The sequence below is a fragment of the Sapajus apella genome, unplaced genomic scaffold (assembly GCF_009761245.1).
Source record: "Sapajus apella isolate SASKATOON/1434 unplaced genomic scaffold, GSC_monkey_1.0 scaffold84, whole genome shotgun sequence".
Lineage (NCBI taxonomy): Eukaryota > Metazoa > Chordata > Mammalia > Primates > Cebidae > Sapajus > Sapajus apella.
This window is the reverse complement of record NW_022437024.1, coordinates 3,077,357-3,093,251: the sequence shown is the minus strand read 5'-3', so window position 1 is coordinate 3,093,251 and position 15,895 is coordinate 3,077,357. Positions and strand designations below refer to the sequence as shown.

The window sequence follows — 15,895 nt, the reverse complement described above, 5'->3', positions numbered from 1 at the left end:
GTGCAGTGGCACAATCTTGGCTCACTGCAACCTCCGCCTCCCAGGTTTAAACAATTCTCCTGCCTCAGCCTCCAGAGTAACTGGGACTATAGGCATGGGCCAATAGGCCCGGCTAATTTTTGCATTTCTAGCAGAGACAGGGTTTCACCATGTTGGTCAGGCTGGTCTCAAACTCCTGACCTCAAGTGATCCTCCCGCCTTGGCCTCCCAAAGTGCTGGGATTACAGGCGTGAGCCACCAAAACTGGACAAGGTTTTTTGTTATGTTTGTTGGCTTTTATTTTTCTTTAATTATCTGTTCATCATATTTGTCTATTGTTTTATTGGATATTCATGTTTTCATAATAATGGATAAGAGCTCTTTATCTATAACTACCTACAGGCTTTTTCATGACCAAAAAAATGAAAGCTATATGGATACCTTGATCCGACGTCTGCAGCTATATTCTCGAAACCTGGAGCATCTGGTAGAGGAAAGGACACAGCTATACAAGGCAGAGAGGGACAGGGCTGACAGACTTAACTTCATGTTGCTTCCAAGGTAAAGCAAGTCTTGCTGATGTAGAGACTGAAACCTTCAGCATGTCCTTCTGCATTGTTTTTCACTGTATCTATATAGGATTTGTTTCCTTTTATATATTCTTCAGTAGATTATTGGTTTTAAAATGCATGTACTTTGCTAAGCATTGTTCCAGTTTGTACTCCACTAACTAATGTTCCGAAAGTCACCCAGTGAATGGCAGAGCTGGAATTCTACCCAAGAGGCCCGAGCTAGAGCCCCTGATCTGCTTTAGCAGCTCTGACCTCAAACTCTCAAGCCTGTGAAAGTCAAATCACCTGCAAGAAAACTTGAAGGCAGATCACAGCTTCGGGGAAGGGAGTTGGAACACAGTTGGCAAGTGGTGTCTCATAACCTTGTGATAGAAGGACAAAACCCATGAGGCCTCAGAGTGCCTGGAAACAAGATGGAACCCTTCATATTCACTTCAGGGATGATAATTTCTGTCAGAGCTCCATAAATATTAGTTACATAATGCATAATTCCTTGCCTGGTCTTTAATGCTGAGTTGTGACAAAAACAACATCCTAGTTATCCGGCTGTCTTCCCAGGGTTTCAATGGCAGTGATTTTAACCACCGTAATGTCACTCAAGTGGCTTGAATCAGCTGGGTCACCATTTCAGCTTTTTTCCTAGCCTTGGTTCAATATGCCACTTGGACCACTAGATGGTGGATGTTTTTATCAGATTCCCAAAAGCTCTATCACACAAGTCTCTTCAAGAGCCACAATACACCATGGTGTCACCACAGCTCACTTTGGTTGTTTATGTAAAAATTATATTTGCAAGATAAAACTAAAACATGCATGAGTGATAACTAGAAGAATAAAAAAGAGATATGTATAGCAAAGGGAAATAAACCTAAGATTGTATGCAGGAAACAGGTATCACTTATTTGAACAGTACTCCTTGGGGTATTTTAAATACATTAAAATAGATGTTACTTTTTTTTTTGTCATTGTTGTTGTTGTTTTGTTTTTTTCTTTGAGATGGAGTTTCACTCTTGTTGCCCAGGCTGGAGTGCAATGGCGTGACCTCAGCTCACTGCAACCTCTGCCTCCTGGGTTCAAGCGATTCTCCTGCCTCAGCCTCCCAAATAGCTGGGATTATAGGTGCACGCCACCACACCCAGCTGATTTTTGTATTTTTAGTAGAGACCGAGTTTCACCATGTTGGCCAGACTGGTCTAGAACTTCTGACCTCAGGTGATCCACCCACCTCGGCTTCCCAAAGTGCAGGGATTACAGGTGTGAGCCACCACGCCTGGCCAGAAGTTTTTTTTTGTTTTTATGGGAAGACTTTCTAAGAGATCTACTCTGTGTACTAATTTTATCTATGTCAGCAACAACCTGTTATCAAAGCTCATCATGTTAAGTCCCATCCCTTCCTTCAATTATTTACAACATGAGTTTCTCTCTCTGGGTAACACACTATTTTCCAAGTGTAATAGTCCATTCTCACCCTTCTATAAAGAACTACCTGAGACTGGGCCATTTAAGAAGAACGGAGGTTCAATTGACTCACAGTTCCACCAGCTTATAATAAGTATGGCTGGGAAGGCCTCAGGAAACTTACAATCATGGTGGAAGGGTGAAGGGAAAGCAAGTAACTTCTTCACATGGAAGTGAGAGAGAGAGCAAACGGGGAGGTGCTACACACATTCAAATAACTAGATCTGATGAGAACTTAATTACACAAGAAAGGGGGAAATAACACAAGAAAGCAAGGGGGAAATCTGCACCCATGATTCCATCACTTCACACTAGGTCCCTCCCTCAACATTGGGGATTAAAATTCAACATGAGATTTGGGTGGGGACATGGAGCCAACTATATCACCAAACTCATATGACTTTTCAGATACAAGCAGTGCAATGAATTACAAATATGGCAGAATATTCAATTTAGTCATTACATCTATGTACCCTCCAAAATACTATGCACTTTATACAGGGCATGTCAAGAACAACCACTCCAATGTGCCCCTAGGAATCCAAGCAACACCAAAGGAATGTTTTTCAAGGGTTACAAGTTTTGTCATTGTACCAATTAAAAAGGTTTCTCTGGATGCTCTGTAGGTTCTCCAAATGAGTGTTAGAAATCACTGTGGTTGATTGGCTATTTTCTTTCCAGGAGAGCCCGCCTCTTTGCTGCAGTCAGCGCACCTCCAAATCTTCCCTATCTTCCTGAATATCCAAGGCCTGGGTTAGGCAGGGAGTGTAGTGCAAAAAAAAGACTGATGGGTGGGACTGAAGGTTCCTGAGTTCTAGTCCTGGCTATGTCCCTAATGGGCTATGGAACCTTATGGAAGTCATACTTTTTTAGACCTCATCTTTCTCATCTGTAAAAATGAAAGATTTATCTCCAATGACTTCTATGATATCACCTAGCTTCCAGTTTCTGATTCTAGTGGTTCCATACTCAAGGCCACTACAAAGTGATGGCAAGGACAGACAGGGAACGTCCCACTTCATGTCAGCCCCCACTCCCTTTTTTCAATGCAGAGGTAACTTGGCACATCAAGTATGAAGTCCCTTCTGGTTCTCTTCCCTCAATCTTGAATCTGATATGCTGCTCCTTATTCAGCAAAGATATTCTAAAAGTTGCTTTAATTTGACTTTTACTGTTTTAGCATAATTTAATTTATTTACATAATTGATTTTGCTTTTTAAAGTACCCAAATCTGGTTTCAAAATATATCAAATAAACTCTGGTACAGAATATATCAAAATTTATATTTAAATACATTATTATTTCACAGTAATGTTAAGCAATGCCATGTTATATATGCCAGGATAGTAAAACTATCGACTTTGTTGAGAAATTCAGATCTAACACCTGTGGTGATTTAAGTAATACCACACTCTCCTCAGCTTCTGCATATAGAGCCATATCTGTAAGAAGTTGATTATCAATAGAGAAGCAAAAAGTGAACAAATATATATGTATATATATATATATATCAGAGTTTTTATGGTATTAAACTTATCTGTTTATATATTAGTGTTAATAATGAAACACTAAGTTAATGTTGAACCTGCTTATATTAATCTGTGTTCACAACATGTATTATATGTGTATGTGTGTAATATGTTCATGTATATGATATACACAACCTCTCTTTGTTTCCTATTCACTCAATTCACTGGAAGTCTCAAATTCTAGAATTCTTTGTAGACAATTACTACTATCTGAAAGATTTATGTGAAACAAGAAAAAATTTGCTGAAGTTGAAGACATTTTTTTTTTCCTTCCTTATCTAGGCTAGTTGTAAAGTCTCTGAAGGAGAAAGGCATTGTGGAGCCAGAACTATATGAGGAAGTTACAATCTACTTTAGTGATATTGTAGGTTTCACTACTATCTGCAAATACAGCACACCCATGGAAGTGGTGGACATGCTTAATGACATCTATAAGAGTTTTGACCACATTGTTGATCATCATGATGTCTACAAGGTAACCACATCACCTAACAGGCTGAAGCAATTAATGGTGCTGCCCGAGGTCATCAGAGCCTGAATTGGTTGTTTCTGTTACTACTCTTGTCCTCTCTAGTTTACATTTAGTGAATTGATGGTTGAATCTGAGCTAAAAGTGAATAGAAGTAGAAGAATTAGAGGAGTTAGAAGTCAAAATTACCATTTAACTTTAAGAAGCAGCACAAAAGATACAACAGGAAGTGCAGCAGGAATGAATTTGGGATACTAAATTTAGACAAAACGGCATACTCTTAAATCACCTCCAAAAAATGGGCAGTGTTTAAGCTGACTAGAAATGAAGCAGAGAAGACACTGAGGTTATAATAAATAGAAAATCATACTACAAAAATGTGTACAATTACACATTACAAAATATTCTGTCAAGTAGTGTGTAGACATTTGCTAAAGGATTACTTTTCAGGTAACGCAGGGTGTTCCTCAAATTACATAAAGCCATTTAGATTATTTATTTGAACATTTCTAGAATTGTCACCACATCTGGACAATTTATATAATTGTGAAGTACTTTTAAATGGCTAAATTTCTTTATAGCTATTTTATCATCCATTAACTAGACTATAAAAAGCCCAAAGAAATCAGCGTAGAACTGATTGAACTGGCTCCAGAAAAGGTGTAAAGGGCTATGCTCATACTGTGTTCCCAAATCACGTTTTGTGTTTGATATGTGATTAACTGCTTCTGTTTAATTTCTATGCTTTTCAAAGTGGCAGAGCCACTCATGAGAAACTGTTTCCACAGGTGGAAACCATTGGTGATGCCTACATGGTGGCTAGTGGTTTGCCTAAGAGAAATGGCAATCGGCATGCAATAGACATTGCCAAGATGGCCTTGGAAATCCTCAGCTTCATGGGGACCTTTGAGCTGGAGCATCTTCCTGGTCTCCCAATATGGATTCGCATTGGAGTTCACTCTGGTATGGAGTTGAGCATCTTAGCAAATAGGGACCCATATGTACTGCTACGCACCAACTAAATCAGAAAGGATAAAAGATCTTCACGTGTGATCAACTTCACCTAATGTTTAGTCAATTCTTTTTGCCAAATGTGAGGTCCCACTATACATCCTGAGATACTTAGACCCAGTTCCTAGAGAGCTCTAAGAACAAGACCTTTGAGAGCACCACTGACTACTGAAATAATAAACAGCAAACATGTACAAAAACAAGAAGCTTTGGACTTCCTATTTAAATCACCATACCTATGATTTCATTTATCTCCTCCTCATTTCCTCTCTCCCCACCCCTAACTTCTATCTATTTTCCCACTAAAATATTATAGTACCTGAAATGGATTAGATTATCTGCAAGGGGAAAAAAACACAGCTGCTGAAATTTCTGTAATACTTATACCCCCTCCCCTGCCTGCCACTGCAGTAGTACATAAAGTACATGGGTCACTTGCAAAGACCATGAAAGTTACATAGCCTTGTTAAAAAAAAAGCTTTATGCATACCAAATAATTTAACACAGTTTAATTGAGCAATGAACAATTTTCAAATCAGATGGCCCTTAGAACCAGAAGAGGTTCAGAGAGCTTCCCTGGGTAAGGTGGGCAGGCAGTGTTTATAGACAGAAAACAGGAGTGAGAGACAGAAACAACTTGATTGGCCAGAGCTCCATGTTTCCCTGATTTGGTCAAGGTCCAATCAGTTGGCAGCCTGTGATTGGCTGAAGCTCAGCTACTGTGATTGGCTGAGACTCAGCTATTTGTAACGTAAGTACCTGAGCTAGGCTCTTAGTTTGTTTATAGATCAAGCTAGGTTGGAGTTTGTTGTGTAGGGTCCCCTAAGAGGCTGTCTCAGGCCAAACAGTTTAATTCAGTAGCCTTGAACATCAAGATTTGAGATGAGTTACAGGTGTTATGGAAAAACATAGTAGGAGAGGAACTCAGAAGTTATCTAGATTAATCTTTTGCAAGGCATTGCCTAAAACCCAGCTTTGCAGTTTCTGAGTTAATCTTTAACTTCTTAAAGTGGTAACTCCTTGCATTCAGTCATTTTATGCAGATACTTGACTGACTAACCCTTCTTTCCTACCTAATATACCACAGTGCATAGTCTCGCCTTCGGCTTGCTAGAACCTCCTTGTGCCACAGGCTTCCCCATCCAGCTGCATTCGCCTGGCTCATGAAATGCTTAAGGAAGGTTATGCCTTTGTCTTGTCTTCTGTCTTCCATTGTCATGCCACCAATCCCAGAAATGCCACCTTAAAATAAAAATAAATCAAACTTGAACCATTGAGGCTTCAAGTCTACAGTGCTCCCCATCAGTGTGAAATTCAGGGTCGTGTGGTTTGGCAGAGTAAGCAGGCAGTGGGCTCATCTTCATCGTTCCTGAGAGCCTTCTATTTAAAATCACCTTTGTGATCTGGAACTCCGGATGTCTTCCTGTTTGCTACACATATTGTTTTCTTTTCGAGAGCAAAATACTTTATGATCGCATGCATTCAATAATGATGCTTCATTGGATTCATCCATTTAAAGCAAAAGTCCCAGTTCACATTTTACAACCTCAGCCACTTCTCTATTACAGGAAGTATTCAGGATTGTGACCGTGCCAAGAAGCTTACCTGTTTTCACTCTACTCTGCAATTTCTATTGCCTCTACTTCCTGCTTTCTGTCCTTCATTTCAGGTCCCTGCGCTGCTGGAGTCGTGGGAATCAAGATGCCTCGTTACTGCCTATTTGGAGATACAGTCAACACAGCCTCTAGGATGGAATCCACTGGCCTCCGTAAGCAGGGGGATGGTTTTTCTCAGAAGACAAAAGACTCTGTCTTCCACCAGAGGGCAACTGTGAGATAAAATGCACAATCAGGAGATACAAAGTGCCAGCGACCTGTAGAATGATTCTTCACATTGGCTGAACACAACCCGGTGTCAATCCAGCTTTTGCTACATTTGCTTTTGTTGTTGTTTACTGATAATTGTTTTCTTATTCCACTTTTGCTCAGTTTTAGACAGTTTCTATATTTTTGTTTCATATACAATGAATTCAGGGATATTCTACTTAGAATGGTCATGGCATTTGGCATAGATTTATGAAAATTTTTAAAAAAGTTAATGGGCAAGGTAAGAAGTATACACTCTGGTTCACATTCCTGTTTCCCTGTTGTTTGCTTTTGCTTTTTTGTTTTCGTTTTTTAGCGACAGGCTCTTGTTCTGTCACCCAAGCTGGAGTGCAGTGGCACAATCATAGCTCACTGTAAACTTGAACTCCTGGGCTCAAGTGATCCTCCTACCTCATCCTCCCAAGTAGCTGGGACTACAGGAACATACCAGCACATCTAGCTAATTTTTAAATTTTAAATAAAGACTGGGTCTCACTATGTTGCCCAGGCTGGTCTCAAACTCCTGACCTCAAGTGATCTTTCCATCTTGGCCTCCCAAAGCATATTCAATTTTTCTGGAAATTGAGTTTTGTTTATTTGTTTAAGATGGGGTCTCACTCTGTCATATAGGCTTTGGTGCAGTGGCACAATCACAGCTCACTGTATCCTTGAACTGCTGGGCTCAAGTGATCCTTCCACCTCAGCATCTTGAGTAGCTGGGACTACAGGCATGCCATACCACACAGCTAAGTTTTTAATTTTTCTGTAGAGGTGTGGTTTCCCAATGTTGTCTAGGCTGGTCTCAAACTCCTGGGCTCAAGCTAGTCTTCTGCCTTGGCCTCCCAAAGTGTTGGAATTACAGGCATAAGCCATCATGCCTAACCTTGTTTTAGCAAGGAAAAATCTAAGCATGTGTTAAATACACAGAAATATATTGTATTTGCTTGGCAAGGTAGAGGCACAATATGCTGCATGAAGTAGATGCTCAATAAATATTGATGACAGTGGTAGTAGTAGAAATATATAGAAGACAGAAAACAGCATTGGTAGACATGGCTGGGGCTTACAAAACCACAGGAGGCAGGATGGTATTTTGGTAGTGTACTGACAATCTAATACTAGTTTTTACTGGCAAATCATGCTGGCAAGGAAAAGGGTCATACAGACTTGAGTTAAATTGAAATTGTGTTAATCACTGTCAGTATAAGTTGGAAGAAAGCTATCGGATCCTTCTAGCCCTCAGAAAGATAAAGATATAAATTGAGAATGGAATACCAACCTTGCCAAGAGGGTTTCTGAAAGAATTTGGGATGATGTCATGTTAAGCATTTAGCAATCATGGTACATGGTAGGTATAGAATTTGGGATTGTCATTATTCTTACTGTTGTTATTGTTTGCGGTGTTGCTATTAGGCCCCCATATTGGGAAAGGTGGTACACATCACTGGACTTGTGATTGGGAGTGCCCTCACCACTTGTTTTGTCAAAGGATAACAATGTTCCAGAAGAAGGAAAGTTGAGAAAATCAAGACCCCATGACTCTCCTGAATCTTCACATTGCCCACAAGTCTTTAGCTATTTATTGACACTTTTCCAAAGGGACCGAAAACCAAACTCCAACTCCCAAACTCGGCACTACAAGCCAAATCTAAAACTAGGTCCCCCAGGCTACTACTCTGAGCCAAAATGAGAATCTATGGGGCAAAACCTAGGGATCTCTATCACTCAGGGCCCTGAAAACCAATGCCAGGCCCTCTTTCTTCCCATGTGAAATTACATTTCTTGAGTGAGGCCGTTCTTGCCTTGCTATAAAGAAATACCTGAGACTGGGTTATTCATAAGAAAAGAGGTTTAATTGGCTCATGGTTCTGCAGGCTGTACAGGAAAAATAGCACCTGCATCTGCTTCTGGGGAGGCCTCAGGAAGCTTTTACTCATGGCAGAAGGCAAAGCAGGAACAGGCACTTCATATGGCAAAAGCAGGAGCAAGAGAGATAGTGGCAGAGGCGGGTGCCACACACTTTCAAATGACCAGATCTTGTGAGAACTCACTATGGCAAAGACAGCACCAAGCCATGAGGGATCCACCCCTGTGACCCAGACACCTGGCGGGAGGCCAGGCCTCCAGCACTGGGGATTAAAATTCAACATCAGATTTGGGTGGGAACAAATATCTAGCTATACCATTTCTTATCTGTCTGTTATTTTTAAGTGTTCTTTCACTAAAATAGCCACAATTGTTTCTCCTTGATTTAGGATTCTTGTCTCAGGTATTGTTAATATCCTGAATCAATGTGAAACAAAAAGGTCATGTAAGAGATTTCCAAATGGCTGAGATTTTTATTTACCTATTTTGCATATCCAGCCTTGAGAATTCACGTAAGTGGCTCCACTATAGCCATCCTGAAGAGAACTGAGTGCCAGTTCCTGTATGAAGTGAGAGGAGAAACGTACTTAAAGGTAAGGAGTCCACAGAGATAATACTTAGAAAAAGCTCTCAGACATGCTTGGGCCACCTCCTTTGATACACAGCCGGGAAAGCTGAGGAGCATGCTAATGAAGAATCCTTTCCTATACCATCCTCTGCAAGAGAAACCACCACCAAAAAATGTGAACTCAGAACTTTTCTTTACTCCAAAGAGCCCTTTTGACATTTTGAATTTTGCGACCATTTCCTCTGCCATATTCAAGTTTTGTCTCCAGTTCCTCCTCCAAACACAAGAGCTACATACAGTCTGATCCAGAGCTTATTTAACTTAAATCACAACCCCTGCCCCCCACTTACTTCCCTAATCTTACTACATAACGCTATGATCTGAGGTCACCTCTCTTGCCAGTTGCATTACTATTTAGAAGCTCTGGAATCACAAGGTGTGAATCACAAGGTGTGGGCCCATTCTCCTCCTGACTTGGCATCATCTAGATGCTTGTTAAAATGCAGATGTCTGGACACTCCACCAGGCCTGCTATGCAAGATTCTCTATGGGTGTAGATCAGAAATCTGTATTTTTAACAATATAATGTTTTTGTGACCACACTAATGTTTGAGAATCACTACTTTAGATTCTTCATGTTCCTCACATTTGAAATAGCTGCCCTCCAAAGCCATCAGCTGTCTCCAGTTGCTTCTCAGGTTGCTTTTCCAAAGTTATTACAATCTTTTCACAACTGGCAAAGCCAACTATTAACTGTAAGTTACCTGTCTCCAGCAGCCATCATGCTTCTGGCCTTTACATTTTGACTGCACCTTGGAAAAGTCCATTATGTAAAAGTGTTCTAACATCACTTTTGAGTTATTTTGAGTTCTCCATAAATGTTCTTTGTAAAAAATGTATTTTTTTAAATACATTTTTTACAAAGAACATTTACCCCAAAATAGAAGCCATTTATGGATTACTATGGTCCAAACACAACCAATGAATTATTAAATTCATCTTTTAAAAATGGTGGCTCACTGGCTGTGTTTGAATCATATGTATTCTGAAAAAGATATACACATGTATATCTCCAGTTTCTTTTTCAAATACCAGCTTTAGCAAAAACTGAGTTTCCAGTATTCCAGTAAATTTCCATACACTCCAGATGGGGCCCACAAATGTCACTTAATGAGTACTTAATCATGATGTACATGTGTGTATAACAAGGTAGGGAAACTGTAGCAAAAGTTTTGCGGCAAAACTTTATTGCAAAAAGGACTAGAAGAAAATATGGACAATGGGAACCAGTTGGATTTGTTGATGTAGCAGAATTGCAGATGAATTTTCCTCCTTTTTAAGTTAGAGTTCTTGTGATGTTGCTAGAGTGATATTTTAAAATGTCTTTTGGGGAAAAAAAGAAAACTCTACTCTGAGAAAAAGATGTCTGCTGAATGAGAAACATTTTTAAAAAGGCACTTGGAAATAAAGATTTGTCTAGAGATAATGCAAATCATAACAGGAATGTGTGATGCACTTAAATATTGGCACTGATAAGAAATGCGGAAGTGAAGTATGTCTTAGAAACAGATTATTGTGGGAAGAGTGGGCTACAACTGAACCGACTCGTTGGCCTCCGTGGTACATAACTCTTTTGTCTTACTAGGGAAGAGGAAATGAGACTACCTACTGGCTGACTGGGATGAAGGACCAGAAATTCAACCTGCCAACCCCTCCTACTGTGTAAGCTTCTGGGTGTGGCAGGGACGGGGAGGAAATTAGAGATCTTGGCTTTGTAAGTTACGCTACTTATAGCCAATTTAAGTTGGCAAGCACCTTACAAGTGGCATATATTGCATATGAGGCAAGGGACTATACATGAGAAAGTTTAGAAACCTCCCTTCTTAGACTGCAAGAAGGGAGTTATCCTGAAAGCCTGTATTTTCCTGAGACTTCAATGAAACAGAAAAGTACTTAGCCTTGGCTTCCCTGTCTGGAACATAGACTTGCTTCATGAATTAGATGTGTGTTCTCAGTATAAAACTACTTTTTTTTTTTTAACTCTGAATCCTTTATCCCAAGAGGGAGCTTCCACCTGGAAAAGAGAAGGAATGAAAAGACTATTTAGAACTTGAGGAGATTTTGTTATTTCATGTATTTTGTTTTGTTTACTGGCTCTGTATTCATGATATTTTTAAACTGTCAAAATTATGTTTTAAATACCTTATCGGCATTAAAGTATACTTAACTTAGAGTGGATGCAAAAAATCTACTACATATTAGACAAGAATGAGTTAAACATTTCCTGAGCCTGGGTATGTGCTTCTACCTATTCTGCCACTTTCCTAGAATGTACCAGTCATCATCTTGTCCCTGCTGAAAAACCAACTATATTGCCCTGCAATAAAGCATGACAAAGCTAGCATTGTGTTCCAGGCTTGCTCAGGAGAATGGAAGACACTTTAGAGTTCATCTTTTGTGTGTCTGGTTCTCACAAGAGTGGAGCATACTGGGGGCAAAGAGGGTCTCTGCATTCCCCTCCTGTCTTCATCTTTCTATTGAATCACCTGATGAAAACAGGACCTCCCTCAGCCACAAGACTGTGGTTCTGGGTATCAACATGAGGCCTGTGTTCTCCCACAGATGAGGAAGACAAAGTTTCAGGGTTAACTGACAGGTTTCAGTTCTCCTAAATGTGACTCAAGTTGTCCTTTAGTTCCCTATCAATACATGTTACTGCAGCCATCTGGCCATTGCCTTGGCTTTTGCTATGGTTAAGAAACTCTGTCTTGTAGAGGCCTAGATGGCAGACCTAGACATAAGGGAAGCTTCTAGAAAAGCCAAAATAACACAAATCTTCCCTGGGGCATGAGAAACCTGGCTCCTTACCTGGAGTGTCCCAGGTCCATTCTAAACTTGTGGCCCCCTTCACCGTTCTAAGCCTTCCCCAAGCAAGACTCACACTGTTAAGTATGAGTGGGACCAATGAGTTTTCAGCATTGTGTGGCAGGGGCCTAGCATCCTCCCAGCTTCTTTTTCCCTTCCTACAGTGGCATATGTAGACCTAGATCCTCCCAACCATGCCTCCAAATTCCAGCAGCATATTGTTTCACTTTGAAATTGAAGTGTAATTTCCTAGCAGAGATGACAGTTTTTTAAGGTCATCAAAGGCAAGGATCATTTTATATTCTTTGGATTTCCTGTGTCTAGCACAGAATGGGCATTTAAAGAGTAACTAACTGAACTGATTCTTCTGGAACTAAGGAATATTCTGTATGAATTGCTGAGAAGTTCTATTTTCTCTTCCCACCCTGTTTCCAGGGAGAATCAACAGCGTTTGCAAGCAGAATTTTCAGACATGATTGCCAACTCCTTACAGAAAAGACAAGCAGCAGGGATAAGAAGCCAAAAACCAAGACGGGTAGCCAGCTATAAAAAAGGCACTCTGGAATACTTGCAACTGAATACCACAGATAAGGAGAGCACCTATTTTTAAACCGAAATGAGGTGTAAGGACTCACAAAATTAAAACACAGTTGCACTGAGGCAATGGCCTCAAGTGTCCTGAATGCCTGCATTTTCCAGAGACCTCAATGAAGCAGAAATGTACTTAAGCTTGGCTGCCTTGTCTGGAACATAGACTTTCTTGCCTGAATCACATGTGTGTTCTCAGTGAAATAACTAACTACCTTCCACTCTGGATCCTTATTCCAGCAGTTGTTCCAGGAAGCTTCTAACTAGAAAAGAAAAGAAATGAATAGACTGTCTAGAACTTGAGAAGATTTTATTCTTATTTCATTTATTTTTTGTTTGTTTGTTTTTATTTTGTTGTTTACTGGCTCTTTTTCCTTCTGTATTCATAAGATTTTTTAAATTGTCATAATTATATTTTAAATACCTTATCTTCATTAAAGTATATTTAACTCATAATTTTTGCAGAAAGTATGCTATATATTAGGCAAGAATAAAAGCTAAAGGTTTGCCAAGTCTGTGTATGTGCTTCTACCTTTTTTAACCATTTTCCTGGAACGCATCAGTCACATCATCTGTACTTACTGAAAAACTGACTACATTCACTCATACTGAAGCATGGCAAAGTTAGCACTGTTGCTCCACAGTGAGAACCTTGAAGGTTAGTATCACCTGCTACACATGAGGGAATTTCTGACCTTTAAACACAAGTGTTGCTTCAGTGTGTCCACTTAACAAGTGGATGGTGGTGATCTAAGAATGGGACCTAGGCAGAAGTCAAATTCCTGTACTGCGTTTTTCTAACTATAAAGTAATTCGTGTCTCTAAGCTCCTGATCTTTCATCAGTAAATTATGAATCATAATATCCACTTCATATGAGACTGTGCCATCTCCTCCCCCAACCTGGCAAAACACCACTCACAGATAATTAGACCCACAGTTTACAAAGTAAAAGGAGGGAACTGGAGCGGAAACTTTGATGTCCCCACCAGTCTGAGCATCTTCACAAGAAGCTCACTCTGGTCCTGTCTCATGAACCATTCCAAGTACCAGGTGGGCTGAAACACGAGGGGTGAACTGGGGACAAAAGCAGAGGTGTTGATTGCCGAAACTCACATGCAGATCTTGCAGCTGTTCTGTGCTCCAATCAGCAGAGATGCCACACTGAGGAGACTGGATGATGCAACAGCTCTACTGGAGGCAAAACCCACAGGAAAGCCTGAATCCCTGGTTAGATTTCCCCCAAAGCCCAGGTGCTAATGTGGAACCTTCCTCTCACTTGTAAACAACTAAAAGAGTTTTTTTTTTTTCCTTTTAAACAACCTTTAAATTTTAGCACTTTCTTAAGTCTTCCCCAGACCAGGAAGCAATAACAGTCTGGTGATTAAGTTACAATATTAAGTATTAAAGGTCTAACACCAGCAAAGAATACCTGTAAAACCTGGAAGAAGTGACCATCTCCTCAAATGTGCAGGCATCAATGTAAAGACACAAAGATTGTGAAAACTCAGGGAAATATGATATCATCAAGAGAAACCAACAAAGCGCCAGTGATAGACCCAAAATAATTGAAGGCCTGTAACAAGTCTGGCAGAATTCAGAAAAATCTTCTTAAAGAGTTCAGGGAAGCACAAGAGAGTATAGATTAAAAAATTAAATGAAATTTGAAAAACAATCCAGGAACAAAATGAGAAAACTGACAAAAGAATGTAAAAACTCATATAAAAATTGAAATCTTACACATAAAGGATACAATAGCTAAACTGAAAAGCTCACTGTAAAGCTTCAATAGCATATTTAATCAGAGGAGAGAATCAGTATGCTGAAGACAGGACATATGAAATTACCCAATCAGAAAAAAAAAAGAATTATAGGATATCATCAAGCAAACAAAACTTTACATAATAATTCCTAAAGAAGATGAGAGAGAAAAGGGCCATATTTTTAAAAGTATAGCTGAAAGATTTTCAAATCTGAAGAAAGATAATAGCATTCAGGTTCAGGAAGCTCAGAGGTCACCAATCAAATTCAAAGAGGAATTCCCCAAATCACATCACAATCAAATTATCGAACATCAAAGAAGGAATATTTAAAGCAGTAAGAGAAAAAAAATCACACTCAGTAGAGCCCCAGTATAGCTTGCAGTAGATCTCTCAGCAGAAACTTTGCAGACCAGGAGACAGTGAGATATATATTCAAACTACTGAGAAAAAGAAGCTGTCAGCTAAGAATATTGTAACCAACAAACTATCTTTCAAACATGAAAGACAGATAAAGACTTTCCCAGACCAAAAAACAAAACAAAACAAAACTCTGAGGGGATTAATCAACATCAGGCTTGTCATACAAGAAATGCTAAAGGGAGTCCAGCAGTCTAAAAGAGAAGGATGTTAACATGCAACAAGAAAACATCTGAAGGTAGAAATTTAGAATACTCTAATACTGTAATTGTGGTATATATACTGATTATATCTTAATTATGAAGACTAAAGCTTATTAAAGATGATAACTACAACAAGTGATTAAGAGGCAATATAAAGAGATGTAAACAAACATCAAAAAGTCAAAACATAGAGGGGGAATGATGTTAAAGTATAGTGAATTTGTTGCTTGCTTTTCTTTGCAAACAAAGCTAAGTTCTTTTCAGTTTAAAATAACCTATTATAACGATAACATGTTTTATGTAAGCCTCATAGTAACCACAAAGAAAAACATCTATAATAGAGACAATGAAAACAAATAGCACAGAATTAAAACATACTACTGGAGAAAATTACTTAACACAGAGGAAGACAGTATAAGAGAAAGAAAAAATTTACCAAAACAATGCAAAAAAACACTTAAAAGAATGGCAATAGAAAACATTTCCCTATCCATAATCACCTTGAATGTAAATGGATTAGATTCCCCAATTAAAAGACACAAAGTAGGCTGGGTGCAGTGGCTTACACCTGTAATCCCAGCACTTTGGGAGGCCGAGATGGGTGGGTCACTTGAGGCCAGGAGTTTGATACCAGATTGGCCAACATGGTAAAACTCCATCTTTACTAAAAATACAAAAATTTGCCAGCGTGGTGGCATACCCTGTAATCCCAGCTATTCGGGTGGCTGAGGCACAAGAATCTCT

General features: G+C 39.5%; 1 protein-coding gene and 1 long non-coding RNA gene across 5 annotated transcripts in view; one reads left to right on the top strand and one right to left on the bottom strand.

Moving 5' to 3' along the window:
• The window catches only part of GUCY2C (guanylate cyclase 2C), an 82,682-nt gene extending 69,399 nt beyond the window's left edge, over positions 1-13,283 (top strand). Inside the window, exons 21-27 of one of the 2 annotated variants that reach the window (XM_032253710.1) lie at positions 382-540; positions 3,821-4,013; positions 4,796-4,970; positions 6,688-6,786; positions 9,248-9,342; positions 10,963-11,039; positions 12,618-13,283. In XM_032253710.1, coding sequence (XP_032109601.1) covers positions 382-540; positions 3,821-4,013; positions 4,796-4,970; positions 6,688-6,786; positions 9,248-9,342; positions 10,963-11,039; positions 12,618-12,792 — 973 coding nt within the window. In that variant the 3' untranslated portion in view covers positions 12,793-13,283. The remainder of the gene's footprint in view (positions 1-381; positions 541-3,820; positions 4,014-4,795; positions 4,971-6,687; positions 6,787-9,247; positions 9,343-10,962; positions 11,040-12,617) is intronic. The other variant, XM_032253711.1, reaches the window with a different exon arrangement.
• LOC116533827 lies at positions 5,485-13,073 on the bottom strand. 3 transcript variants are annotated; one of them, XR_004261461.1, is made up of 4 exons: positions 12,986-13,073; positions 11,344-11,391; positions 9,231-9,309; positions 5,485-6,846 (listed from the first exon to the last, which is right to left on the bottom strand). It is a non-coding gene; the product is annotated as an uncharacterized LOC116533827 (long non-coding RNA). The 3 variants fall into 3 exon arrangements; XR_004261462.1 differs by lacking the exons at positions 11,344-11,391; positions 12,986-13,073 and adding an exon at positions 9,668-11,163; XR_004261460.1 differs by lacking the exons at positions 11,344-11,391; positions 12,986-13,073 and having other exon boundaries at positions 9,231-9,320.
• Positions 13,284-15,895: the final 2,612 nt, after the last annotated feature.